This window comes from Chelonia mydas, chromosome 11, assembly GCF_015237465.2.
Source record: "Chelonia mydas isolate rCheMyd1 chromosome 11, rCheMyd1.pri.v2, whole genome shotgun sequence".
Taxonomy (NCBI): domain Eukaryota; kingdom Metazoa; phylum Chordata; order Testudines; family Cheloniidae; genus Chelonia; species Chelonia mydas.
Genome location: NC_051251.2, coordinates 33,986,479 through 34,013,408, shown reverse-complemented (window position 1 = coordinate 34,013,408; position 26,930 = coordinate 33,986,479). Strand labels below are relative to the sequence as shown.

Here is a 26,930-nt window from a genome sequence, read left to right as displayed (position 1 = left end):
TGATTTACCAGTTTGTGACAATCTGCCCTTTCATATGGAGGCAGAATTTGAAGACTGGTCAGAGGTGACCTCTCCATCCAGTACATTACTAGCATAGAGCATCTCATTGGTAGTGCTGCCTCTGGACTCTAAGGAGATGTTAAGTGATCCCTTCTTGACTGCATTAGGAGAAAACAGAAATAATAATATAAAATGCTTTTGCTAAGTAGGGCAGTCAGTGAATGAAGTCTCAAAGCCTGCCAGCGTGGTGCGCCACTTCTGATATATATTTATATTGCCCTGAATTAACACAACAGAAACATCAGGCTGCCCCCCTCCCCGCCCCCCCCGAGTGGTTTGCCCTTTAATCCAACTTCACTCTTCGGGTATGTCTACACTGCAGCTGGGCATGTGCCTGCTGGCTCAAATCAACGGCACGTGCTACCTCTGCTTGAGTTAACACGCTAAAAATAGCAGTATAGCCACTTGAGTACAAACCCACCCATACCCCCTGGGTACCTACTCAGGTAGCTACCCCAGGCTACCTGCTATTTTTAGCATGTTACCTTGAGCAGAGCTAGTGCATCTGCCTCCTGCAGCTGAGCAGCATTCTCCCACCTGCACTGTGTGACCGCTAGGAAAGCACTGCCAGGGTTGATTTCTCTCATCTACAAATAGAGAGAGAGGAATCCTAGCAGATCAGCTCCATTAGTGTAGCATTCACCCCACCTTGCATGAAACCAGGGAGGTTCCAACCACATCCAGAATCTCTACAAGAGCTGCCTGAGACCTCACAGCGAGAGATCAGTGGCACATTATTTATATTAGATTAGGGAGCAAAACATCCCTTTTGCAGAAGTAATGCCACAGCACGAAGCAGACCTAGCCCCAAAGTTTAGACTAGGAATACCAAATAGTGCAATTGGTTAGACAGCTCTAAGTGCTTCACATTGAAGATTGCTCGCCCCCACTAAAATCTGGGGTCAGATTTTCAAGAGCTCAGCATCCAACATGCTGAGCTTTGTTGAAAATCTGACCCCACTAGCAGTGGCTAAGCCAAGCCCTGCTGACAATTCCAGCCATATAGGCAGTGGAATTGGAAATCGTTACAGAACAAGGAGCTCTTACTTATAGGAAAAATGCTAAAGCAAAGCCAGACTCAGCTCTGACATACACTATGGTAAATCTAGAAGTGAAAGAAGCACTGTACTGGTAACTTCAACGTTGGTGTAAACATCAGATTTAGGTTGACTTTACCCTGGTATAACAAGGGAAAAATTTGGCCCAGACACATAACTAGCATTTTGCAAAGCACAAAACATTGGGCTCATGTCTTTATTCATTCACAAGGATACCCCTTAACTGATTTAAATTTTGTCTCATCAGTGAGAGCAGAGTAAAGTGAGTTTGCTGTATACACTGAGTGAAGTGGTGGTCTGTTACTTCTGTATACAAAAGATACACTTCATGATCACTGGAAGCAAGTTTGTCCGTCACATCTATGCACGTTACTCCAGTTTTTGTTACTCTTTACACACAGTAGCACTGCAACAACACACCTTTGGGCAACGTACCATTTCTCATGCAGCAATACAACTAACTACATTTCACTAGCAGAGTTAAATTCTTCTCATTTACCTCCAAGCAAACCCCACTTCAAAAAAAAAAAAAAAGTTGTGCAGATGTAACTGAAGGCAGAATTTGGCCTATTTAATCCATACTGAATCTTTGTGACTATGCACAAATAGGAAAGAACCCAGCCTGGCTTTCTGATTCCAGGTGGAAGTTGTGGGGAGTGAGAGAAAATTCCCTTTTTACTTGTAAATTAAACAAATGTGATCCAGATTTACTGAGATGTAAATAGACATGAAATGCAGACATGCCACACTTAGGGACTTTCCAGAAGTATGAATACTTTAAATGGGTAGTTTCTTGCTGACCTAGAAGACTGTCAGATGTCCTGTCCCATGATCACACCGATTTTGCATTTCCTTTATATACACAGATTTCATTAGTAAAGACCAACATTTTCTTTAGATTTGTGAGTATGTATGTGTTGCATTTGACCACCCAGGATCCGCTAATCAACTATGCCTATTTAGTGTATATTGATTTTTTGGAAAAAATTATGCTTGGAAAAAGGACAATGTGACAAAAATATTGTCTGTAAATATTTTAGTTTAATAAGGGCAAAGATAATATACAGAAATAAAATCCACTGTGGACTCATAAGTGATCATGACAATAAATTTTACTTCTACTGTTCAAGAGGAGCACATCCTGGACCCTGTAAATCGCATGAAAAATACTATGGAGAAGTTGCTTTCCTCCCTGTAGAGCTATGTATGACTAGTAGATGGAATTGTATTATCCATAAGAAAGCATTTGCTACTTGGCTTTTCAATGCCCACTTGGGATGTTTTGGGATTATTAATGAACACAGAGTGCAGCTATGCTCTTTGGAATGGAAGTTAGATGGACTAAATTAAGACATCCCCTAGGACTGATTTGCCTCCCTTGTCATTTAAAATGTACTATGATTCCACTTGAATATAGAATTGTAAAGCTGGATTTTTTTAAAAAATATTTGGCAGACTTTTTAAACCAAGATGAAATGCATCATTTATAAACCGTAGCATCTCCTGTAACATAACTAGTTTTTGTACGACAAATGTATGGCAAGCTATTTGAATGCCTATTTCTTTAAAAAAGAACTCAAAGATGACTTGGAAAATTGTTCACTGTTTACAAATAAAAGTACGTGTACACAAATGAGTATATTCAGTATCTTTACAACAACATGAAAACTTATTGGCAATAGATCTAAACCTGCACAAAAACTGTTCACTTATTTCAGTCTTGAACAGCAGGATATGCAAATATTTAGTTTGTTACAGATCTGAAAATTTACTTCCAATAGTTACTATAATGCAAATACAATTAAGAGGGATCCAAAAAGGTTGAATACATTTCAGTATCAAAAATATTCAGCAAAATCATTCTTAAATTGTTATGTTTAGTAGTATACTTGTGACACTATGGGAATAGGTGTAAGAAGCACAGAATTACATACGACACTGTTCATTGGCAAAATGTATACACGCGCGCACACAACAGAACAACAAGACTAAAAGTGCCTTGTTTGTCATGAGAAAAATATTTCCATAAATTCCTAACCACGGAGCACTCTCAATGCATCACAGTAAGTCTCCACTTCAAGCATGACATGAGCATAACTTCCAATTTAACCCCTGCTAAGGTTTGTTGTTGAAGGATACAGAACCTAGAATGGCTGTGGATTACAAAATTTGGGATTGAACAAAACCAACAGAAGTTTGATGAGATGTAGAGTTGATCATGGTTGTGATCCACTCATTACTTCGCTGTTAGATGCACTGCTAAAATATCCTAGCAAAATAAGGACCTGCTTGAGTAATCCCCTAATCAGACTTCTGTTCACTGGATTATTTTCTTAAGGGAATTTTTTTGATCTCAAAATGGAATAGGTTCACCAACTTGAGGGTCTACTGGGAGTCAATTTTTACAGAATAGGTGAAGACTTTAAAGCTTTCAAACTAAAAGGAAAGTGAACTCTATGAAGACTCGCAATAGTCCCTTAAACATTTTTTTTGCTTTCTGCATGTTGATTAGAAGAGAGGATCTCAACTTTTACTCAACAAGAACTGTCCATAAATAAATCCTTGGAAGAACAATTTGTAACAGTCTGCCTTAGAAAAATCTATTGCAACGAGTCTGGAGAATTTTACCTAATAACTTGTTTTAAGTTGTGTTTCTGGTGGAATACTGAACTAGTGTCACCAAGCAACTAGAATTCCTCAGAGTATGACATCTGAAACAACGTACTTTGATGGTCACACGAAATACCTATATTAGTTTAGATTAAAAACCAGGATGTCTGATATTCTGCTCATGTATGCAGTCTAAATACATATAAAAATGAAATGGTCTATGCTTGCAACTCTTGCAGCTGTTACAAGCAAAAAGTTTGTTTAGTCTTCATTAAGCTTGAGTGCATAACAACAGGGTACTCGTCTGGAATTATGCATGTACATATAAAGAGTATGCTTCTGAAAAATAACAAAATGAAAAAAAATTATTGCTCTCAACTGTGCACTAAAATCAAAACATTTGTTCAAAGTGGATGCCTTAACGGGCAGAAAGATGGGGGAAGTCTGCTACAGCTTCAATTCACAGCAGGTTCAGTTAATTTCTTCTCAGGAGAAGACTTCACAGGTCGGAGTCTATATCCTTCAGCAGCCTTCCACTCAGATTGCCATGGTACACTGCAAAAACTAGGAGGGGAAAAAAAAAAAAAAAAAAATCAAGGTAGCTAACACTCAGCACACACCACCACATTGGGAAATGAAAACAATTGGAATACTACAAATTATCAGGTCATCTAAAGAGTTCAGAAATTGTCTGTCTTGGTTTTGTCAGGGGTTTTTGTTTTTTTTTTGGTGGGGGGGAGGGGGGGGCGGGCATGGAGAAAAGAAAAATGAATGCCTAGAAGAAACTGTGGGAACACAACTTGGGACTTGTCTACTGGATGAACAAATGCTTAGAAGTGTTCAAAGAATTTGAAAGGAGTAAAATGTAGAGAGATTTGTTTTGTTTTTAATTTTCAGCATTAAAGACTTTCAAATTGCTACATCTGTACTATTAACAATGCACACAACACTATATAATGTCATGTATGCTTATGATGCTAAGTCAGTGCCACACAGGTAACAGATGACTGTTACAATCTAAGAGTCTGATCCTGCAAACATTTCCTACTGGATGGTAGTCCAATGAAGTCAATGGACATACTTTCAGTAGTAATTACTATCCACAGCCCATGAATAGACAACGCAAAACATATTAAGCCCTCAGCTCTGTAAAGACTTATGCACGTGCTTATCTTTAAACATATGAGTAGTCCTACTGAGTTCATCTTGTGCTTAAATCTTTGAAGGATTAAGGCCTTAGATTACAGAGTGGCCATTACAGGGTGGATGCTTTACAGGAGGGGTGTTTTTAGTCATTCTTTGGAGGTGAAGGTACAGGAAAGTTAACATGAATGCAACCAAAGAGTTTATTATAAAAAACATTTCTGATAAGAAAGTAAAATTTAAACATGCAGCTCGAGTCAGTCATTTGCAACAATAATGTTTTCATATAGTCCCAACAAATTTGAGTATTTTATTTAGAGAGATACTTACATCATCATATACAAAATTCACATATCCCTGTTGCATGTTGTCTCGTCTCCTGAAGAAATCTTAGAAAAGAATAAAATAAGTAAATTGGAGCTTTGCAAAACTCCGAAGTATTTAATGTAGACCCTAAATGTAAGTTTGGTTGGCAGTATTACCTTGTCAAACATTTCTCTTGTCGTCCCCCCGCCCCCCAGGCAAATTTGTCACTTTTGAACCTGACTAACATTTCATACTTCTTTCCTTCCACATTCTATCTAAAAACTTACAGTAGAAAAGCAAAATTACTTTCTAGGTATCCTGAATACTGAACAACTATTACTCAAAACACTGAAGACAATTACATAAATAAATTTTAAAATGTAATCTTAAGAATTGTAAGAGATTTAAGAATTAGAAGAATAATCTTTACACTACAATTATAATTTTTAGATGAGAAAAAATTAGAACAAACTCTGGACTGCATATCTATTTCAAAAAATACAAAACCCCCATACCTGTCAATGCCCGTAATTTCACACAGCAAGCCACATAGTCATCAAAAAAGATTTTGCCATTCTTGCTATAACGTTTTACAATAGCAGTTAATGTTTGCGGGCTTAATCTGTAACCTAAAAGACCAAAAAATAGGAAGTTATAGCCTATAATGTTACGAGTTTTGCAACAATTTGCTGGATAATCTTTGGAAAGTATGACTATTGAAATAATAATTACTATACATCCTGTACTGCAATCAATGCAGTTTATAGGGCACAGTGAAGGAGTGTTCATATACAGCAGTGAAAAAGTTCAAATTTTCCGACATTAGAACAGTTCCATTATACACTGTGTGCCCATCCTGAAATTCATCTGAAAGGACAACTTCAGACATCATCAGGAACACTCAAGACATCTAATCTTTCACTTAAAAAGAGGAGATTAATAAAAACAAGGAGGAGTCCTTGTGGCACCTTAGAGACTAACAAACTTATTTGGGCATAAGCTTTCGTGGGCTAAAACCCACTTCCTTATGCCCAAATAAATTTGTTAGTCTCTAAGGTGCCACAAGGACTCCTTGTTGTTTTTGCTGATACAGACTAACACAGCTACCCCTCTGAAACCTGTCACCATACTAAACAGAGATACTAGTTCTGTGTAATCAGGTCAGCCTTGACTTTTTAGCAAAAGTAGCCAGAGGGTGGCTTGTGGACATTTTTAACAAGGCCCAGGAGTAAAAGGATGTTTAGCATCTACTGCCTGTTTGCCAGTTCACCTGCCAATTGCTCTATTTGGAACATACTCTACACTAGTATTATTAGAAGTATCGGGGGTAGTCCGCATATCTACTCTAGTGACACCAGAGGACCCAACCACACCACCAGAGACTCATTCACCTGCAAGTCTACTAATGTTATATATGCCATCATGTGCCAGCAATGCCCCTCTGCCATGTACATTGGCCAAACCGGAGAGTCCCTACGTAAAAGAATAAATGGACAAAAATCGGACATCAGGAATGGGAACGTACAAAAGCCAGTAGGAGAACACTTCAATCTTCCTGGACATTCTATAACAGATTTGAAAGTAGCTATACTTGAACGAAAAAACTTCAGAAACAGACTTCAAAAAGAAACAGCAGAACTAAAATTCATTTGCAAATTTAACACCATTAATTTGGGGTTGAATAGGGACCGGGAGTGGCTGGCTCATTACAAAGGCAGCTTTGCCTCTCCTGGAATTGACACCCCCTCATCTATTATTGGGAGTGGACTACATCCACCCTGATCGAATTGGCCCTGTCAGCACTGGTTCTCCACTTGTGAGGTAACTCCCTTCTCTTCATGTGTCAGTATATTTATGTCTGCATCTGTAATTTTCACTCCATGCATCTGAAGAAGTGGGGTTTTTACCCACAAAAGCTTCTGCTCAAATAAATCTGTTAGTCTGTAAGGTGCCACTGGACTCCTTGTGGAATTATTAGAGTAGCTTAACTGAACTTGGAGCCTTCTCCAAGAAAAAGTGCAGCATGCCCAGACAGCATGACTCTCCGCTGTACAAAGAGTAGTTTCTGTGCTTTAATGCTGCTTGACAGGTTGAAGAGAGAAGGGAAAAGTAGACACACACACAAAGGCAAATGAAGAAAAGATGAGAGGATTAAAACACCAGCCTGCCAGAAACATCGTGAACATGAAGTACTGCCTCTAGAAAAGTAGGTTCCTGTGCCTGACCGTTGTAGGAGCAACACAGCATGTTCTAGACCCCCCCCCTTTCGTAACTTCAGCAAGTGTAAACAGAGACTCAGAGGAAGAAGAGAGGGAAAAGAATCTTATTTAGGTATATAATGTTTTCCAAATTGCATACACTTTAAAAAAATAGTAGTTTTCTAGCAAGAGGCCAGAGACATCTCATGCAGAATTCAAGTCTCTAGCAAATTCAGTTCCCCTTGGCATTTATTCTTTCCCTTCTTCCTGTCATTCAGAAGAAAGTGTGGGTATGTCTATACTGCTAGCACCGCTAAAAACAGCGGCATAGATCTGGCAACGCAGGCTTTGCTATGGGTTAGGTTGCATTGCTGAAGACCATGCCCCTACATCTATACTGCTATCTACGGCAATACTTGTGTGGGTATATCTACCTGAGCTGTAATCATACCCCCTACTTAGTAGTGGAGTCAGTGTCTATCTAACACAGACTCGAGAGTAACTAGGAAGCTACTAACTTCCACCTTCTACCTCTATTCAAAAATTAACTTAGCAGCAGCTGCTAACGGTTGCAGCCCAGAGACTTAAGGATAGATTGTAATATCCCATGCACATGCACAAAGTGACTATTACTCCAAACAACTGGAGCACTTTGATTCACAAGAGCATTAGCCTTTCCCACTCAGCGGGAAATGGAACAGGCTAGCTATACGCCAGGGTTCCAGAAATACAGTTTAACAGAAAGCCTTTTTATGCCAGTGCAGTGTCTGGCACTGGTTCCTGGTTTACTATTGTTGGCTAGCAGCAGCTATGATAAAGATTTGTATAACCTTTTTTTTACAATGGGGTATTCTAGATGAAGAGCAACTTTTAGTCACTGATCTTTAACAACCTGCCATCAAAGGGGAAGCACACAGGCTTATGTGCATCTGCCCTATAAGATGGTCTAGGTTCATCACAGTGAGTGAGTGTCTCTTTATACTTTGCTGAAATGGTGTGCCCCCAGAACATATTTTGCGCCTCATTGGGAAGACATATGCCCATGACTCCTCCAGGAGCAGAATGTACTGAAAGTCTTCCTTTCCCTCCTCTACCCCAAATAGACGTATTAGCCCTGTGTATGCCAATATTAAGAAGTGCTGCATCTAAAAACTTGTGAAAATGAACACCGTGTTCAGTACTGAATACGGCATTTATTTTAAGAGGGATTTCCTGTCTCCTCCCAATCTTCAAGGATGTGTGTCCAGATGACCAATCTTTCCATCTGAAGATGGCTGTATACAGCTCTCTATAAAGCTTATCGACACTATTTCTGGGCTAGCCAGAAAGGAAGGAATACTTAGTTGATAGTGAGGAGTTCCCAGAAATGAAGCATGGTACCTGTACAACACTCCTGGCAAGCCCTATATTTTGAGCCCATAGGTAGCAACACAATTCACTGCAACCTTCCATATTCTACATGCTGCATCCTTATAATTAAAGTAGTAATATATATTGCATTAAATAGAACAAACAGGAGGTTGCAGAAGTTTTTGAAATGCTAACTTACCCATAGCTGCAATGACTTGACCCAATTCATGAAGTTCTACGGTTCCACTTCGGTCTTGATCAATCATCATGAAATTTTGCTTCCAAGCATTAAGAGCTGCCCAGAGTTCTTTGAATTCATTAAATCCCATTTTTCCTGTATAATCTCTCTGATGAAGTTTTGTTAACAAAAATAACTTAATACATTAAAACTAAGTAACTTAATAGGACAAACCAAATTATTAAACATATAATTTCAAGTCACATAAGGCAGTTTGATTTCTAACCACCCTGACAATACTAACACAACCAATTTCTGTGCAACATTAAAAATGAATGGAGCCCAAGGATAGTGTTCTAAAACATTAGTTTAAAAATGTTTTGAAATTCTAGTTTCTTCTCAGGATTATTTATTGGTTTAAACTGACATTAAGACTACAGTATAGTCTACATTTTTCCAAGGATACATCCATCAGGGAGATCATAATTCTGCAGGTTTCCAAACTGAATGCTGAAAAATAGTCGAAGATTGAATCAAAACTAGATTAATTTTATTTTGTAACGAATGCAGTTTCAGTGACACTAGTCAACACATGAGTTAATTTGCTTTTGCAAGAGATTTTGAAAGCTCACCAGGAAAAACAAAATCAAGTAGGGGATGGCTAAAAGGACATGAAGACATTTGCTTCTACATTACTAGTTATTTAGGCCATGGGTTAGATGTGGATAAAACGCAGGACATTACATTGCTTTTTAGCATTTACTGAGCCAGGAACTGGTGACCCAACTCCTGTTCGTAATGAAGAGTATTAATTCAGTATCAGCAGGGAGAACAAGGATTAAACAGGCGTGGAAACCAAGTCACCATCTCAACTCAGTATCTCAAGGTGAAGGCACATTTGGTAGGCCAGTGTAGGAAAGCTTGCTCTACTACTAGGCTATGCATGTCAAATACACAGTAATACTTTAAGAACAGTAAGATTTGGTATTAAAATTATTAACCCATAAAGCAAAGATAGTTTATTTTGATTCCAGGAGTTTTATTAAATCCTTATAACAAAATAAGACATTATTTTGCCTTCTGAATAAGAGTTTTGGAATGTGTTGTACTCGAGACCCTACCTGGTCTCTAACCATATGCCATCTCATTCAAAGGGAGAACAAAGCATGGTTCATGTCTTGGGAGGGGATGAGCACCCACCAGAGCCCAAGCCCTGTGATTGCAACTGTTTTCATATTCTGTTGTGTAAGAGGGAAAGCGTGAGAAATTCAAATTAAAGTGCACTGGAAACACTCTACAGATGAACTAGCACAAATGCTGATCTTCAGGATTGGCATTAGCAGGGCTGTGACATTTATTTAAGGTGCACAGAAAGGACACATGCCAGCACAAAGTGGAAATCTGTGATAAGGAAGGAAATGAAAGAGGTACACAATGGGAGAGAGGGAATGCTCCTTGAAGAACAGAAATTCCAAAATATCATCCACAGATTAAAAGAGAAAGTGTACAGTAGCAACATTCAAAGTCTTACGAGAATAGGTCCCACTGATTCCAGACTGTGTTAAGCATCTCTGTAGTTCCTCTGCATCCACTTCACCATCCTGTAGAACAGAGTGCATAGGTTTGTGGTCATGGACACTTATCAATACAAATCCATGCAAAAATGAAACGTCAGTGAATAATCTAACAGAAGACAAATGAATTAGTTCATTATAACTATGTAAAGATATTTAATATTTAAAAAAATTAAAAATACTACAAAATGGTGCCTCATCTAAATCAAGAGTCTGCAGTACTAAAGTTAAATAGAATTCCTTGCTTATAGCAATCACATGGAATCCTATCTTAGCAACAGTAATTAAATGGAATCCTATCTTAGCAACAAATACCTATTTAAAATAAGCCTTCAGCAGCAGCTAAATTACAGTGATATCTTCTGATAATTAGTATAGAATTTTCATATAAAGTTGCAGACAATTCTATCAAATAATTGGTTAAGGTGTTTTCTGCATTTATTTCTATTTTGTTCATGATTTTAATGAGAGCCTTCTAGAGTATCAGAGCCTCCATTCTGAAACAAATTATTAAAAAGGTCCTTTTCTTTTGCCCATCACATTTCCCATTATATGTCAGGGGTCCCCTGTAGTTTTGCTGTTCCTTTGGTTGATGTACACAATAAAACTGACATTCTGACCATTTTGTGGTCAAAGAAGCTATGATGCTATTAACAGCAGGGATGTTATTCCCAGTGCCCTGGCTAAATTCCAATTTGGGTAGTTATAGTCTAACTACCTAAATCCTTCCACAGTTCAGTTGGATACCTATTCCTCACTTACTGTGCTAAGCTATTGTATAGTGTTGCTGTGCAGTTTTAAACAGCTTTCAGATGTTTCGCTTTTTCGAAGAATACAAACTCTTCAAACTGAAAAAGAAAAAAGAGCTGCCATGTTCCACACCGAAGGCGGTGGTAGCTGCATTTCAGTAATGGGTCAAGTTATTCCAGAATCAATATAGTCGATTGTGCTGCATAGTGCTTTAGAATCCTTCAGGTTGAAAGGCAATAAAGAGGAATAGGATGCTGTCCGATGACAGACTGTTGAACATACGTGACATGTGACTATGCTAGACATGCTTTTTCTATCAGCCAAGTATCACTTTGTCTGTTCCCTCGTGTTCCTCCGCTCTGTTCCTAGCATTCTGTTCTCTCAGCATCTCCACAGAGCACTTCAAAAGAAGGATATTAAAATAACCCCAAAAGCTTGCTTATTTCATTGCCAGCACTGATTATAGCTAGTAAGATGCAAGTAAGAGCAACATAAAAAGGTGAATCTGAAAGCTAAACATCCCATATAGAGGTGTGCAGATCAGCCCTCTGAACACCCAAGACCAAAAGGTAACACAAGCTCTCAAAACCTCCACATTTTATCCTCTAAAAAGGAGTCTCCAAAAACCAAGATCTCAAGAAGCAAGTGAACAACAGGAAAATCATCTTGGGAAAAAAAATACAAAAAACACACACACAACGAAGGACTTTAAACAAGATTCTCTAGGCTTCACTGACAGCTTTGTAGAAAGGTTTAATCAGCTGGCCTTCCACTCTGTCTTGGAGCTAGAAACTTATGGCAGCAAGCTACGTTTTGTGACTAGTTAGTAAGTATAAATGGCTGACACACTGAGCAGATCTTGTATCAGGTGGAATGATATCTCCATGAAAGGACAAGCGGCACTTTTCACTGTACTTAGGTATACACTCTAAGTAACTTTTTGGAAGAGCCATGTTACAGTTCTAGGATATTATGATTGGCCAACATAAACAGTTAAATAAGGAAATCCAGCATGCAAGTCAAATTATTTTACTGCTACTGCATCTTATGCTAAAATTTGGTTTTATAAAACAAATAAAATTAAACATGAGCTGTAAAATAGGAAGAACCAATTTTTGGTGAGCTTGTCCCATGAACAGATACAATATTTTCTCTCAGATTTAATTTCTAAGACCCATTTTTCTTGTTTCTTGCCCTGCCATTCTTTATACTGCCTTAAGGGTAAAGCCATGAGGATAGCACATGCAGGGAAACTCCCCAGAAGCAAAGCAAAATTAGCCCATCCTGGTAAGATTCATCTTGTTCCTGCTTATATCATTGGATTTCATGCAGGAGCAGAGGTGACAGTCATCTTGAAGGGAGTGGGAAAAGAAAGATGTTCTATTTGCAGCTCTCCATGGAGGACTGAATTTCACCCATCACTGTGTTACAGCAGGGGCTAGTAACACTGTGTAGACTACACACAATCACATGCTCTTCATCAATCCCCATCTGCCTGACTGAGGAGCAACACTGGCAGGCTCTAAAGTAAAAGTGATCAGCTCTATTAAGCTGCAAGAATCTCCACAATATGGAGCCTTTATCCTCAAATGGGAAAAAGGACATTTTTCAATGGGTAAGCTCACACAAAAAAAGAAGGGTGAAGAAAAAGAAGGGAACTGAATAGCTTAAATTTTAGTGAGGTGAATATTATATTTCTGAATCTCATTTACTAGTCATATGAACAGTACAATGAAAGTCAGAAATACAATTTTCCCCTTTTGCCCTCCCCACCAAAAGCAATTCAATCCCCATGTTTCTGTGAATTTCTACCTGCTCAGTTCTTTGAGAGTCAAGGCCAGCGCTTCCATCACCCCACTGGTCTTGCTACATGGTAGATGACAGACTGTGGTTATGTGCCTCGTACTTCAGGAGTGAATGTGTATTCCCCCTACAAAAAACTAAGTTTACTATAGTATTATACTTGAGAATTTTAAAAAAAAAAATTAAAGGAAAAACCCTCTAAAAAGTCAGCAAGTGCTCAGTTAAGATTCCAAAAGGAGCTCACAAAAACTGTAACTCAGCCCCTTACCCACACGTCTTACAATAAGGGCTTTTGTTACATAGTTACACAAATATACATGCATGCAAGGAAGAAAGACCAATATATATGTTTCAAGATTTGTCATATTGCAAAGCATACTGCACTTGGAACAGAGATATGAAAAAGAGTGGACAACAGAAGACCTCTTTGTTAACCGTAATCTACTTTTACTTACGGATGTAAAATTTCTGAAGATAAATTTGGAATAGAATTGATTTTGACAGCAAAGACAATGCAGGTTTACACACTGACGCGACAAAGTTTTCTCACTATCCCTTGGTAGACAACATTGAAAGAACCAAGCTATTTCTGTGTTATCAGAGACAAACAATATGAACATGCTAAATCTGTTGAGTTCCATAGCTCAAAACCAGCTCATCTAATAGTCATGAAACTCGAGACCACATTTTTAGGCTGATACTAACCAGGAGAAACTTTATCTTAAACACATTTGAGAAAATTAGAATGTAAAAACACAGGGAATGGAATGGCTCCTGCAAACTTCACTAGGAGGTATTCATGATTTCAAAATAAAGCATGCTATCAGGAGGCAAGCAGGGTGGCTTGCCCGTAGCTCAGCCAGGTTCCAACAATGCTTATGTATGGAATACACTCATCCATCAACCTCTCTATTTTGGAGTTTGTCCACTCTGTTTAGGGACTATGCAAAACTGTGTCTTTCACCAAGTGTGATCATCGCCTCCTCTGAGGCATGCATGATGCAAGCTTGACCGTTATGCCTATAAACCGAAGTTTTGATTCAATCTAGCTTTGAATTCACTCTAGAATGCTAGAGGACACTAAACTAAAGACAATACTACAGATGAGCTTGGCTGACAAAACAAGAAATGATCTTTAGCGAAAATTATTTATGGAGACAGATTCCTGAAAGGTACTGTAGAAAGAAATCTTTTACACTAAAAGTTTGAAATAATTTGAGCTTTGGACAAAGATTTCCTTTGCCTAGTTCAATTTCACGTGAGTATCAGGATAAAGGGAAACCCACAATTTTGGGAAGGGAGGAGAGTTTTAATTCTGAGTTTTTCTCAGCTGCCAATCCAGTTAACTGCATAACTAAACTGGCAGCTGGGGGAAAAAAAAAAACCCACAATACCCACTCTAAAATTAAGCAATGACCTTTTCTCACCCACTATTTAGGTTTTGTGCATTTCTTTTGTTTAGTAGGTACTCATCTTACCATGATACTGTGTAAGAGCCTAAACAGAAGAGGGGAATATTCAGCCCCTCTCTTTCTATTTCTCCACTTTTAGGGGAGAAGACAAGTGGCACATTAGCATATCCAATTTTTTTTATTTTTATTTTTTTAACCTTTTCCTTTCTTCCCTTCACCACAACCACAATTACTCACTGAGGAGTCAGGTGCAGGTGCTTCTCCTAATCTGTTTATGCCTCATCACACTCTCCCTCACATTTTTGGGCCTCTGCCTTGAATCATGTCTCAGCCGCATGTCTCGTGCCTCTGGAACAGTGTGAAACTGATAGAATCCTAACTCGTGTCACTGCTGCTCCTGCTGAAGACATGCTATGGGTCAAATCCTGCTCTCACAGAAGTAAATGGCAAAACTATCATCTCTCCATAATGGCTATTATAAAGTCACAAGCTATGCATTTAGGCCCCAATCCTGTACCTGGATCTGTGTAGGTATGGATCCCTATGCCTGAGCAAAACTGCTAATAATTCCAGGAGAGCCAAATGGAACAGGTCTTTCTGAGCAATACCCAGAGTGATTTAAAAACAAAAAAACCCCACAAACATTTTTCCTTTTAACTCAGATTGTGTATTTAGATTTTTTTAAAACTGTATTTAAAATTATGACAACTTACATTAAGATCTAAATGTACTACAAATCATTAATCATTTAAATTAAAAAATATGAAGTTTTAAAAACAGTCAAACCACTGAACTGGTGAAAGTCACTAGCTCAGCACCTGGAACCAGAGTTTGTTCAAGTGCTAAATCAGCTTTTCACACCAGTAACCTCCACCGAGAATATTTTTTTCATTTCAGCTTATTCAAATAGTTCAGTTCAATGATTAGTCAAAGTTAAGAAACCAACTGGGAGTTGAAAAAGCAGTCAAGCTTATTTTCCTCTTCCAATCTATGAATAAAAACTATGTGTGAGGACAAGTTCTACTACAGTAGAACCTCAGACTTACGAGCACCTCGGGAATGGAGATTGTTCATAACTCTGAAACGTTTGTAATTCTGAACAAAATGTTATGTTTGTTCAAGTTTACAACTGAACATTGACTTAATACAACTTTGAAACTTTACTATGCAGAAGAAAAAGGCTGCTTTCCCTTTTTCCCCTCTGTAGTTTACATCTAACACAGTACTGTACTGTATTTGCTTTTTGGTCTCTGCTGCTGCCTGACTGCATACTTCCAGTTCCAAATGAGGTGTGTCGTTGACCGATCAGTTTGTAACTCTGGTGTTCGTAATTCTGAGGTTCTACTGTAGTTCTAAAATCTTGAAGGACATGGTGACCAGAAACAAATCACTTCAATCGCTAAGGATAATACTTCCTAGTTTTAAATGCAAAATGTTTTGATAATGTTTTTCCCTTATGTATCCAGCACATATAAGGTTTAGTTTTATCGAACTAATCAAACAATTTTAAATTTTGGACATAATTGAATTCCAATTTCCATCCAAATACAGCTGGGCACAAATCACTTGTAAATAAGAAATTCACCATTCATCATTCACCATTTTTAACATAAAAGTGTAAAAGTTAGGAATATGAATGTATGTTAAACCATATAATTGCTTAAATCCTCCTGGTCAGCACATGAGTATCAAATTTAGAGTAATGGCCATATTTAGTTGCAAATCAACGTGTTTTAATGGCTACCAACCAATGAGAATCTAAAATGTCTTTAGGAAGATAACCATAAAAACCACAAATGCAAAACAAGATTACCATTGATGTAAATCAAGGTTTCCTGCTTGCTGATTTAAATCAATCCACCCTGGTTATACCGTATCATATCAGTCCGAGTACTAATCCAGTGACCAGACAGAAAGTGAGTTTTAGTTTACTGCTCCCAGCAGCACCAAATTTATGTTGCATGCCCCAACCAGTCAAACAGTTCAGACAGGTCTGCAATTCAGAGATAAACATGTGGGTCCTTCTGGCCCGTAATCAAGGAGACTGAATGTTTTTGCAAGGGAAGTCATGAATGTCCTAGTTGAGGCAATTTAATTATGAAGTCTTAATATGCCTTTGCTAATATATTTTGGATGTGTGTTATCCTCCTAGAAAATGTCATGTCTTAAGCATGTTTGAGATGGAAGAGAACCAACAGTGATCAAGTATTGCTCAGGGATCATATACAGCTACACAGCAGGTTTAATATAATGTGGACCCTTTACTCAGGAATGCATTAAAAATGTCTGTGTTGCTCTAAGCGCTGCAGCTATTTTACAGTGTATCCATCTGCTCCTGCTTCCACAGGTTAGTAGGGACAAAGGCAGGATATGACTCATCACAAAACAGAAAAAGTGGTGTTCTGCACCAAAAAAGAAATAAAGGATAAAAGATGGTTAGGTAAGCAGAGTCAAGGCAGCACAATGCATCTTAAAGCAGAAGTCAATAGACAAATTGAGTTTCACAGCCTCAATCTGTAATGACTGTGACTTATGCCAGAAGGAAAAAAAAAGAAAAAAAAAAAAAAAGGGAGCTCCTGTAATCTAGAAGAGAAGATTACTCACCTGGACCTGGAGATCTTCAAATACATTGCCTCTGCAGTTCCACGTTCTTAGGAATGTGCATGTTGGCAGCACAAATCCCAAACCATCTAGAGAACAGTAACCTGTGGGGCCATGCACATGCCCTCTGTGAATCCTTGTCAGCCCCCTCTTCCCCCACCCCCCACATTTTTACCCCAGATCACACTGTAGAAACTTCCTGGTTCTTATTCCTTACATTACTTGATCATATGTTGTGCTGTTGCTGCCATTCCCATTACAGAAGCATAATGCAGATTGTGACATGGTATCTATTTTCACTCCCACCCAATAAAATAGCCATGTATACATTATTCTCAGTGTTTAATACCCTTATTTTATACTAGATAGCTCTTCAAAGCCATGCAATAGCATGCTGGCTCAATAAGCCAGTTAAACGTGACTAGATTTGTATTTGTCTATCCTCCACCACCATCTTACTAAAACAAACTATGCAATCCTGTATCAATAAGAGATACCGTTTGGATAGTAATATGTGACCGAGGAACTTAAATATCAGATTTAGGACCTCAGGTTAAAAGAAACACTTGAATACAATTCAGGCAGCATCCATTTTAAAGACCCAAGTCCCTTGGGATTCTACTTTAAGATGCCATGTTCTTGCACTCCTTCCCTTTCTACTTTGTTCTGTATGAAAGCACCAAAATCAGTTTAATGAGAATCCTGATCTGGTGTCAGACACCACTTGAACAGGATTTTAGTGTTTCACTTTACTACCTGCATATAAAACTGTAGCACAATACTATAAAAGTGGCCTGGACAGAGAGATCAAGGGAGACCATCACCTTCACTTCAGGAGGCAGTGAAAACATGAATATGGAATACTTATTATTCTATTAATAAAGATTTTTATAAGTCTACCAAGTCTGCAAAAGTTTAACAGGCTATTATATTATTATTTTGGGGGATGGAGGACTCAGTAATTGGTTCTTCTTCCTTGAGACAATCACTGGTATTTTTTAAAATGTCTATATTTCAAGCATGTAGAACTGTAAAGTTTGTTCTTCAGGTTAAGAAAGTATTAATGAAGGATGAAAGCTTGTTTACAGCTCACCACTGACATTAGGCTTTATGCTACTAGTCACGAACAACACTGTTCAATTAACTGAGGAGGGGGGGACAATCCAATTTTACCTAAGAGAGAGACAATTCCGACTACGAGAGCTTTAATAATACTGTTCTGAGCAAGCTGAGTGTTTTTCTTTCACAGAAAAAGCAGACTTTGCTAGGTCGGTCAACTCACAAGGCTTAATTACATTGCATATACTACTGTACCTGTCCAGCGATAGCAGCGAAGTAAGTCCACATAGGGTCAGCAGCAGCAGAGTAAGTACCAGAATATGCAGAATATCCAGAGTATCCTCCATGAGGCATATTTGGTACTGCTCCTGGCATTGGCTGTCCCACTGTCATTTGCATTCCAGGCATCTGACCACTGTAACCTCCATACTTTTGTGAAAAAGAGAAATATTTCAGTGTCATCAGCAGCTCAATCTATAGTGACAGACTTCCATTTACAAAGTCGTCTTATTCATGATGTACTTTTATTAAAATGCCCATTACACAGCCTAATTCAAATAACCATACCACTTCAAATTCATTGGTCATATATCCAAACACTGACATTATCTGTCTTTCCCTTTTTTAAATTATTAAAAGAAGGTACCCATATGCTGTGATCACACAACACTTTCTAATTCAGAGTTTTTAGAATAGTTCTAAAACTAATACTTTGCTACCTGATTGCAAAAGCATAAATTGTACTACCAAAGAAATGTTATATGAGAAATTAAATTATTTTTCCAAAGAGAAATGGCAGTTGTTAGTGGATCTCTTTTAAAAATGAGGTATAAAACAGAGAATATGGACACTTTTTTTTTGCAGAATTTAGTAACTAATTCCAGTTTGGATAAATTCTAACCATCTAATCCTCCCTGCAGTTTCCATTAAATATTATATTCTTCACTCCTGTGCTAAACTGATTAGTTATTTAAATCAGTCATACAAACTGTTTCAGCAGTCTTGACAGGTTGAGCAGAGAAACTGTATTGTGATGTTGAAATGGGTGGGGCTTTATTTGACTACTAAAATAATGCTTAGAAGTGATTTTTATTTGTATATAGCAGAGGCCCTCATCCTCCAATAAGCAGTCATTTTTATTACTACCATAAGGACTACCTTCAAATGAGAGGTTTTTTTGTTCTGACACTGACTTATTAAAGAGTGGGAGGAAAAATATAATGAACATGCTAATTGCTTTTTGCTCATCAATAGAAATGGAAAGGATTTTCCAAAATAATTCAGCACCAGATCTCAGGCAAATGCCAATGCCAAGGCAACTAGGGGGTGAGAGACAGGAGACAGAACTGGAAGCTGAACCATAGCCCCTCTGAGAAGGGAATGAAACCAACTCTGCACATCGATGCTTCAATAGAAAGTTCTGGCATAAAAACAGAAGACTGCAGAGGCAGCTGTCAATACTGGATACTTCTTTTAAAGGCAGCTTAGAACGGCTCCAAAGAATCCATCCTCTGTATAATATTTCAAAAGTAGTATCATATCCAAAGAAAGCAATGAGGATATCCTACCCGTCAGAATCCCAAGTAGCAGCTCTCATAGCTATGGTACTATCTGTGTTTCACTGCCTACTCAGGTTTAGTTCTGATGACCCTCTGTTGTGACACAGGGATGGCAAGGCCAAAATTAAGTGATGGGTGCTGCGACTCCCATGCATCATGTCACAATGCTACTCATTCAATGCTGGTCCTACTCCCTCACCATACCAGAGGGGTTGTAGAACCAAACCTGAGGGGACAGCTCCTGCACCAGAGCTACTCGCAGGGGCCTGCCTTGCCCCACTTCCAGCTGCTCCTGTCCCCTCTCAGGAATGGGGAAGGTCACTGCACCAGGCTCAAAAGGTGGGGGCGGAGCATGGTGTGGTCTCAGCAGGCCAGGTACTGGGGTCAGCAGAGGCAATGGGAATGGCGCCACAGGTTTATAACACATACCATGGGAAAAACTACTGAGCACCCTACCCTCACAGAAGTAGCTCCATATTTGTACAGAGCCATTTTGTAAGTGGGTGTGCTTCCTGTTGCAACATCACTGCTCTCCGGTAGTTTGTGAGGGTACTTCAGGCTCCATGATTATTCCAGCCCTATACAAACTAGGACAGTCAGAAAGGCACTCCTTGCCAGAGCAGTCTGTGGCGATCGCCACGAGAAGCGAAAGTCCCAACTGCTTGCCAGGATAATTTGGACTGTATTTAAAGAGCAAAATGAATAGGAGTACTTGTGGCACCTTAGAGACTAACAAATTTATTAGAGCATAAGCTTTCATGGGCTACAGCCCACTCCATCGGATGCATAGAATGGAACATATAGTAAGAAGATTATATATACATTATCCACAGAAAATGGAAGTTGCCATACAAACTGTAAGAAGCTAATTAATTAAGATGAGCTGTGAGAAACTGCTGAGCCTGAATTAATATGCAAACTAGATACCATTAACTTGGGTTTGAATAGAGACTGGGAGTGCCTAGGTCATTACACATATTGAATCTATTTCCCCATGTTAAGTATCCTCACACCTCCTTCTCAACTGTCTAAATGGGCCATCTTGATCATCACTGTAAGAGTTTTTTTCTCCTGCTGATAATACTTCATGTTAATTAATTAGCCTCTTACAGTTTGTATGGCAACTTACACACACATACAGAGAAGGTGGATCTGTATCTATCTACTTACTATATGTTCCATTCTATGCATTCAGTGAAGTGGCCTGCAGCCCACAAAAGCCTATGCTCTAAATCTGTTAGTCTCTGATGTGCCACAAGTACTCCTGTTCTTTTTGTGGATACAGACTAACACTGCTGCTACTCTGAAACCATTTAAAGAGCAGTGACGCAAAGGTTAGAGGACCCACAATCCCAGTTCTCCTTCTCCGACAGCTGCTCACTGAAACTGGCTCTGCCTGTTAAGGTGCGACAGGCTTGTTCTGAAAGAAACCTGTCACTATGCAAGGCACATTTTCTGTGTTTCACACCAGGGCCCCTGGCCAGCCCTCGAGCACCGACTTCCGACTCTTGACCCCTCCCGCGTGCTCCACCCCACGAGTGGGTGCGTGCGGCCGCTCTGTGCAATCGCCCTGCCTGGTTTCCCATGCTACCGCTAGGGGCGTCGCTCGAGGCCCAGGGCCGCGCCTGCCCGGGCCTACCCGCGGACGCTGCTCAATACCGGGAACGGCACGGCACGAACGGGTGACCAGAGCCCCCTCGGCCGGATCCCCGCCCGCGCAGGCTGCCCCCAGCACCGCGCGGTGCCTGCCACGCCCGGCCGGCGGGGCGGGGCCTGCCCGCCTCGGCTCGAGCGATCGCTCCCTCCCACGCCTGCGGCGCTGCGCCCGCCCAAGGGCACGGCAGCTCCGAGGGGCTGCTGGTCCCGCCGGCCCCCGTGGGCCGGGAAGGCCCAGCCCAGGCTCGGCCCTTTGTCCCGTGCTGACGCGCAAAGCCCGCAGGCGGCAGGGCCTCACTCTGCCCTCTCCCCGCGGAGCCCACAAGGGGCGACGCCGGGGCTCTGTTCGGGGGGCCGGCCCGGTCCCCTCGTCGCAGCGACTCACCGCTCCGAACCCCGGGTAGGCCATGGCGGAGACACGGGCCGAGCCGCTGCCGTCACAGTTCACAGCCCGGGAACCTGCTGCCGCTGCTCCGCCGCCGAGTCACCCCGCCCGATCGCGGAAGCCCGGAGGAGCCAGGGCCTCTGAGTCCTGCCATTGGCTGGCGGGCTCCCCGCCCCCCTCTGTCGTCAGGCCTCGTGGGGGCGGGGCACAACTCCCCTCCCCAGTTTGTGCAGGTCCGGCGGCAGGGAGCGAGCGAGAGGAAACGTTTGTGGGGAGGGGGAGAGGCGTTGGTAAGGAGGAGAGGGGCGGGGCGTGGGGGAGGGGCGGCCGGGCTGGCTATCGGAGAATTTCTCTCTCCGTTGTTGCACTGCGGACAGTAACGCAGCGAAACCCGAGCCGGCGCAGAAGGCAGCTGTGGCTGCGCGGAGACGGGGGCGGCTGGGCCCCTGCTCTGCTGGGAGAACCGGCGGAGGGCGAGGCTGCGCTGGGGGATTTGAAGGGTGGATCAGAAGGGCAGCAGTGGGTTTTGGCTGGTATTTAAACAAGGGCGGATGATCTGTTGCCCTCTTGCGCCGAGATGCCCTTTGAAGCGTTGGGGCCTGTAACATCCTCAGTTTCAAAATCAGAGCTTGGGCTGGAAATGTTTTTCCCTCCTCTTCTTTCAGTTATGATCGTTACTGAAGCCATGAGAGAAAACAAAATATTCTTTTGAATTTGTTTAATTTTTGCAGGTGACAGCACTCTGTACTTAGTCAGAGGCCCCTGCTGTTTATGTTGGCCTTTCAACCAGCAATAGGGAAGAGAGAAAATATTTTTTTTAAAACATGGAAATGTGTTTCTACAACCATGAAAACTGACTGGGGGATTCAGGGACTTGTTTAGCAACTGAGACCATTTAACTTTTTTTAACTGACTTAATTTCAGGTGTCCCTTTAATATTTGTAAACACTTTGAGCCCATACAAATATACTTGTATTATACACGTCAAATACTCTTGGCCTGATTCTCCACAGCTCTACACATTGCATGGTCACTATCTGTGCAAAATAGGCAGAAGGCCTGGTCTACATATACAAGTTGTCCCAATGTAATTCCTTAGCCTGCACACTTTCTAGCCTAAACAAAAGGACACACTTAATTGTGCAGATCCCCACCACAACTGCCCCCTGCTGTGGATTTCTCTACACCCAACTGGGGCCCTGCCCCATTGACCTGTAGCAATCTGGGATGGCAGGCTTTCTTATTGCCATTGCCATCACTTCTCAGCTCTGAAAGCAGGTCTCACTCTAGTGTTATGACAAGGTAGGCCGGGCAAGCTTGGCACACCACTCAGGAATGTGGCCTTTCGGGTTCTGACGTTCTGCAGCCACTGCTGATTGTCCCAGGTCTCTATAGTGATTCAGCATTTCTTGTACTGAGTGCAACTGCTCTGAAAATAGATCAAACACAAATTCCTGAACAGCTTCAAAACATGGAGTTCTCCTCAGGCAACTCCTTCCACCTCCAAATTCATTTAGTTAGCACTTCTGGATCAGTCAGTGAGAATTCTGTCCAGTATAACAGGATAGGCTTTCTTGTCACAATAATGGACTGCTGCATTCCTCTGTGTTTAGGGTTGTGAGCAGTTTGGAAAGGAAATGGGGACCAGCTGAGTTCTGAAATATGGTGACAGGAATAATAGATAATTGCCCTCTATTCCCACAATTCACTCAGATGCCAGCAGATATCCTACAATATACCATGAAAATGAGATCCATTTTTCCTTTACCATCGAAGAGTGCCTTTAGGCTAAAGGTTTATAAACTGCTTTGAGATGTTTTGATTAAAGGAGCTACAGAATTGCAAACATCTCTTTGCTGTGAGCCAGATTCTTCCATCCTTACTCAAATAGTCTCATTGGGGAAAAGATACTACTTAACATAAGGGTGACAGAATCTGGCCTTTTCTTACAGTAGCTACACTTACACTGGATTCTGGGTGTTTGATTTACTTTTAGTTGCTTTAGATGTCCTGTGTGTGCGCGCCAGTGACCATCTACACTTACTAAGAGAATAACATCACTCTCGTATAAACCTTCGAGAATGTATTTGATGACATTTGTGGGCATAATGATTGAGCAGTCTTGCATAATGAAAGTAGTCAGACAGTTTGAACAGGGTGGTCTTTGCTCTTAGATTTTTTTTCTTCCTTCATTCTCTTGATTTTTTTTTCTTGGGGATTAAGCACCTGAATCAATAGGTGGAATTACACAACAGAGAGAGAGTTTGCAGGGAGGGAAATTAAACAATTTATATCATTTACAAGTTTCTCAAGAGAAAGTTGTCATGAAGAAAAATGAAAATGTATAGGAAAGGGATAGTGAAGAGCTTTAGACTCTCATGAGGAAAACAGAAAATTGACAAAAAGGAAATAGGCAAAGTGAAATGAAAGCAAAATCCTGTGAATAAGAGAAAGAGAAACAGAAAATGGATCATGATCAAAGAAAAGACACAAAACACTAGATGTGTGTACTTTTGAAGATTTTTGCTGTAGTGCAAAATTTTTTAGATCAACAGAAGGTCAAGTCATTAACACAGTTTTCCTGCCCATGTGTTATAAATATAAAGGGAAGGGTAAACACCTTTAAAATCCCTCCTGGCCAGAGGAAAAACCCTTTCACCTGTAAAGGGTTAAGAAGCTAGGATAACCTCGCTGGCATCTGACCAAAATGACCAATGAGGAGACAAGATACTTTCAAAGCTGGAGGGGGGAGGAACAAAAGGGTTCTCTCTGTCTGTGTGTTGCTTTTGCCAGGAACAGAAAAGGAATGGAGTCTTAGAACTTAGTAAGTAGTCTAGCTAGATATGCGTTAGATTCTGTTTTGTTTAAATGGCTGATAAAATAAGCTGTGCTGAATGGAATGTATATTCCTGTTTTTGTGTCTTTTTGTAACTTAAGGTTTTGCCTAGAGGGATTCTCTATGTTTTGAATCTGATTACCGTGTAAGGTATTTACCATCCTGATTTTACAGAGGTGATTCTTTTTACTTCAATTAAAATTCGTCTTTTAAGAACCTGATTGCTTTTTCATTGTTCTTAAGATCCAAGGGTTTGGGTCTGTGTTCACCTATGCAAATTGGTGAGGATTTTTATCAAGCCTTCCCTAGGAAAGGGGGTGTAGGGTTTGGGGAGGGTTTTGTGGGGAAAGATGTTTCCAAGTGGGCTCTTTCCCTGTTATATATTTGTTAGACGCTTGGTGGTGGCAGTAATAAAATCCAAGGGCAAAAGGTAAAATAGTTTGTACCTTGGGGAAGTTTTAACCTAAGCTGGTATAAATAAGCTTAGGAGGTTTTCATGCAGGTCCCCACATCTGTACCCTAGAGTTCAGAGTGGGGAAGGAACCTTGACACCATGGCTAACGGGAGGGGAGACTTGGAGTGTCCTAGAGTTTAAGGCCCAAAGAGACTACCAGATCACTAACCTCTTGTCTGTCACAGGCCACCCGCACCACCCAGCACTAAACCCAACAACTGAAATTAAATGAAAATATTACAGCCCACAGGAGACTAGACTTATGTGCCCCAGGCAGAGAATAGGAGTGAGAGATGCACCAGTGCCAAAGGCCCCCAGGATGGCAGGATAATGGGTAAGTGGGATATATGTAGCTAATCTTGGGCAAGTGAACCCCCCCCCCACACACACACACACTGCAGTGGAAGGAAAAAAAACCCAAGGTTACTGCCAGTCTGACCTGGGGAAAAATTCCTTCCTGATCCCACATAACAGCAATCAGTTAACAAGAAACAGCCAAGCAGCACCTGAGAGAAAGAATGCTTTGTACCACCTCAGAACCCTTACCTTCCCCGCCCAAGGTCCTATCTCCAGTTGTGGCCATCCCTGATGTGGCAGGGAAAGGAGATTTTTAAAAGAAGTTACATTGAGGAAAAAAATCCCTTCCTGACACCTGCAGGTGGCTGGCTGAAGTCCTAAAGCATGAGCTTGTAGGAACATCAAAAAACAAAAACCCAGAAGTCACAGTCATAAATTTGTCCAGTTCTGTCTTGAAATTAATTGTTTGCCTCCACAACTCCTATTGGGAGGCTGTTCCAGAACCTCACCCCTCCTGATCATCCTAGTAGGCCTTCTTTGCAACTGTTCCAGTTTGATTTCATCCTTCTTGAACATGGTTGACCAGAATTGTAGATGGTATTCCAAATGAGGTCTTACCAGTGCCTTGTACGATGGTATTAATACTTACCTGTTGCTACTGGAAATGCATTGCCTGATATTTCCACTGCATGCATACGATGAAGTGAGCTGTAGCTCATGAAAGCTTATGCTCAAATAAATTGGTTAGTCTCTAAGGTGCCACAAATACTCCTTTTCTTTTTGCTGAATATCCTAGGATCACATTTGCCTTTTTCACAGCTGCATCACATTGGTGGCTCATAGCATGGGTGGCGGGTATAAGAGGCTTGGGGAAGTTAAGCCTCCCCAAATGGGGTAAGAAATCCTGGATGCGGTGCACCTCCTTTTGGAGGCCTGCCAGTCCACCACCTTTGAAGCGCCCTGCCAGAAGTTCCTGAGAAATGGTGGGGGCCACTGGCGCCCGGACCATCGCCCTGCCTGCACTCCGTCCCGAGGTTCTACTCCTGCTTGGCCTCTTTCCCTGTGGCCCTGCCCTTGCTCTGCCACTTCCTGCCCTTACTCCAGCTCTTCCCCTGAGGTCCCCCCACCTGCCACTTGTGCCCCTCTGCCCCCTCCCCCTTGACACCCCCCCGCGCCTGCCAGAACAGGGGGAGGGGAGCAGGGTGTCAGGGGGAGCTTCTGGCACTCACACCCAGCCTCCCCAAATGGAAGAGTCATACGCTGCCTATGGTTCATAGTTAAGGCTAAGATTTTGTCACGGACAGGTCATGGGCAATAAAGAAAAATTCACAGAAGCCCGTGACCTGTCTGTGACTTTTACCAAAAAATCCATGATAAAATGGGAAGGGGCTGGGCAGATGTCAGGAAGATCCAAGCCCCCACCCCCTCTGTAGCTGGGAGCTGCTGCCATCCGCCCTGCCGCTGCTGGCAGCTGGGGCTCTGCAGGGATTCCCCACACCCACGGCGGCTGGGAATTTGGGGGCACCGCTGCCTCAGGTGGCAGGGGTTACTCATGGCTCCCTGCCGCTGGGGGTTCCTCATGGCTCCCTGCTCCTTGGGGTGACTGAGGGACCCTGCAGTTCCCAGGTGTCGGTGCTGAAG

The 26,930-nt window shown here is 41.2% G+C and overlaps 2 protein-coding genes across 2 annotated transcripts in view; one reads left to right on the top strand and one right to left on the bottom strand.

Moving 5' to 3' along the window:
* Nucleotides 1-2,139: 2,139 nt before the first annotated feature.
* GCA (grancalcin) lies at nucleotides 2,140-21,841 on the bottom strand. Its single transcript, XM_037912595.2, has 8 exons — nucleotides 21,703-21,841; nucleotides 18,358-18,531; nucleotides 10,435-10,504; nucleotides 9,370-9,413; nucleotides 8,925-9,072; nucleotides 5,693-5,806; nucleotides 5,202-5,260; nucleotides 2,140-4,292 (listed from the first exon to the last, which is right to left on the bottom strand). The coding sequence occupies exons 1-8, from the start codon at nucleotides 21,724-21,726 to the stop codon at nucleotides 4,266-4,268; spliced, it is 660 nt and encodes a 219-aa protein (XP_037768523.1). The 5' UTR covers nucleotides 21,727-21,841; the 3' UTR covers nucleotides 2,140-4,265.
* A 69-nt stretch (nucleotides 21,842-21,910) lies between these two features.
* The window catches only part of IFIH1 (interferon induced with helicase C domain 1), a 50,969-nt gene continuing 45,949 nt past the window's right edge, over nucleotides 21,911-26,930 (top strand). The window contains exon 1 of the mRNA XM_043525266.1: nucleotides 21,911-21,992. The gene's annotated coding sequence lies outside the window, so the exon portion shown is untranslated. The remainder of the gene's footprint in view (nucleotides 21,993-26,930) is intronic.

Excerpts from the sequence above, each read along its gene's own strand:
- GCA (XM_037912595.2), bottom strand. The coding sequence starts at position 21,726 with ATGGCCTACCCGGGGTTCGGAGCG. Across the intron at positions 10,505-18,357 it reads TCGCTGCTATCGCTGGACAG|GATGGTGAAGTGGATGCAGA; the intron begins GTACAGTAGTAT and ends TCTGTTCTACAG. Across the intron at positions 9,073-9,369 it reads TTATGATCTCCCTGATGGAT|AGAGATTATACAGGAAAAAT; the intron begins GTATCCTTGGAA and ends AAACTTCATCAG.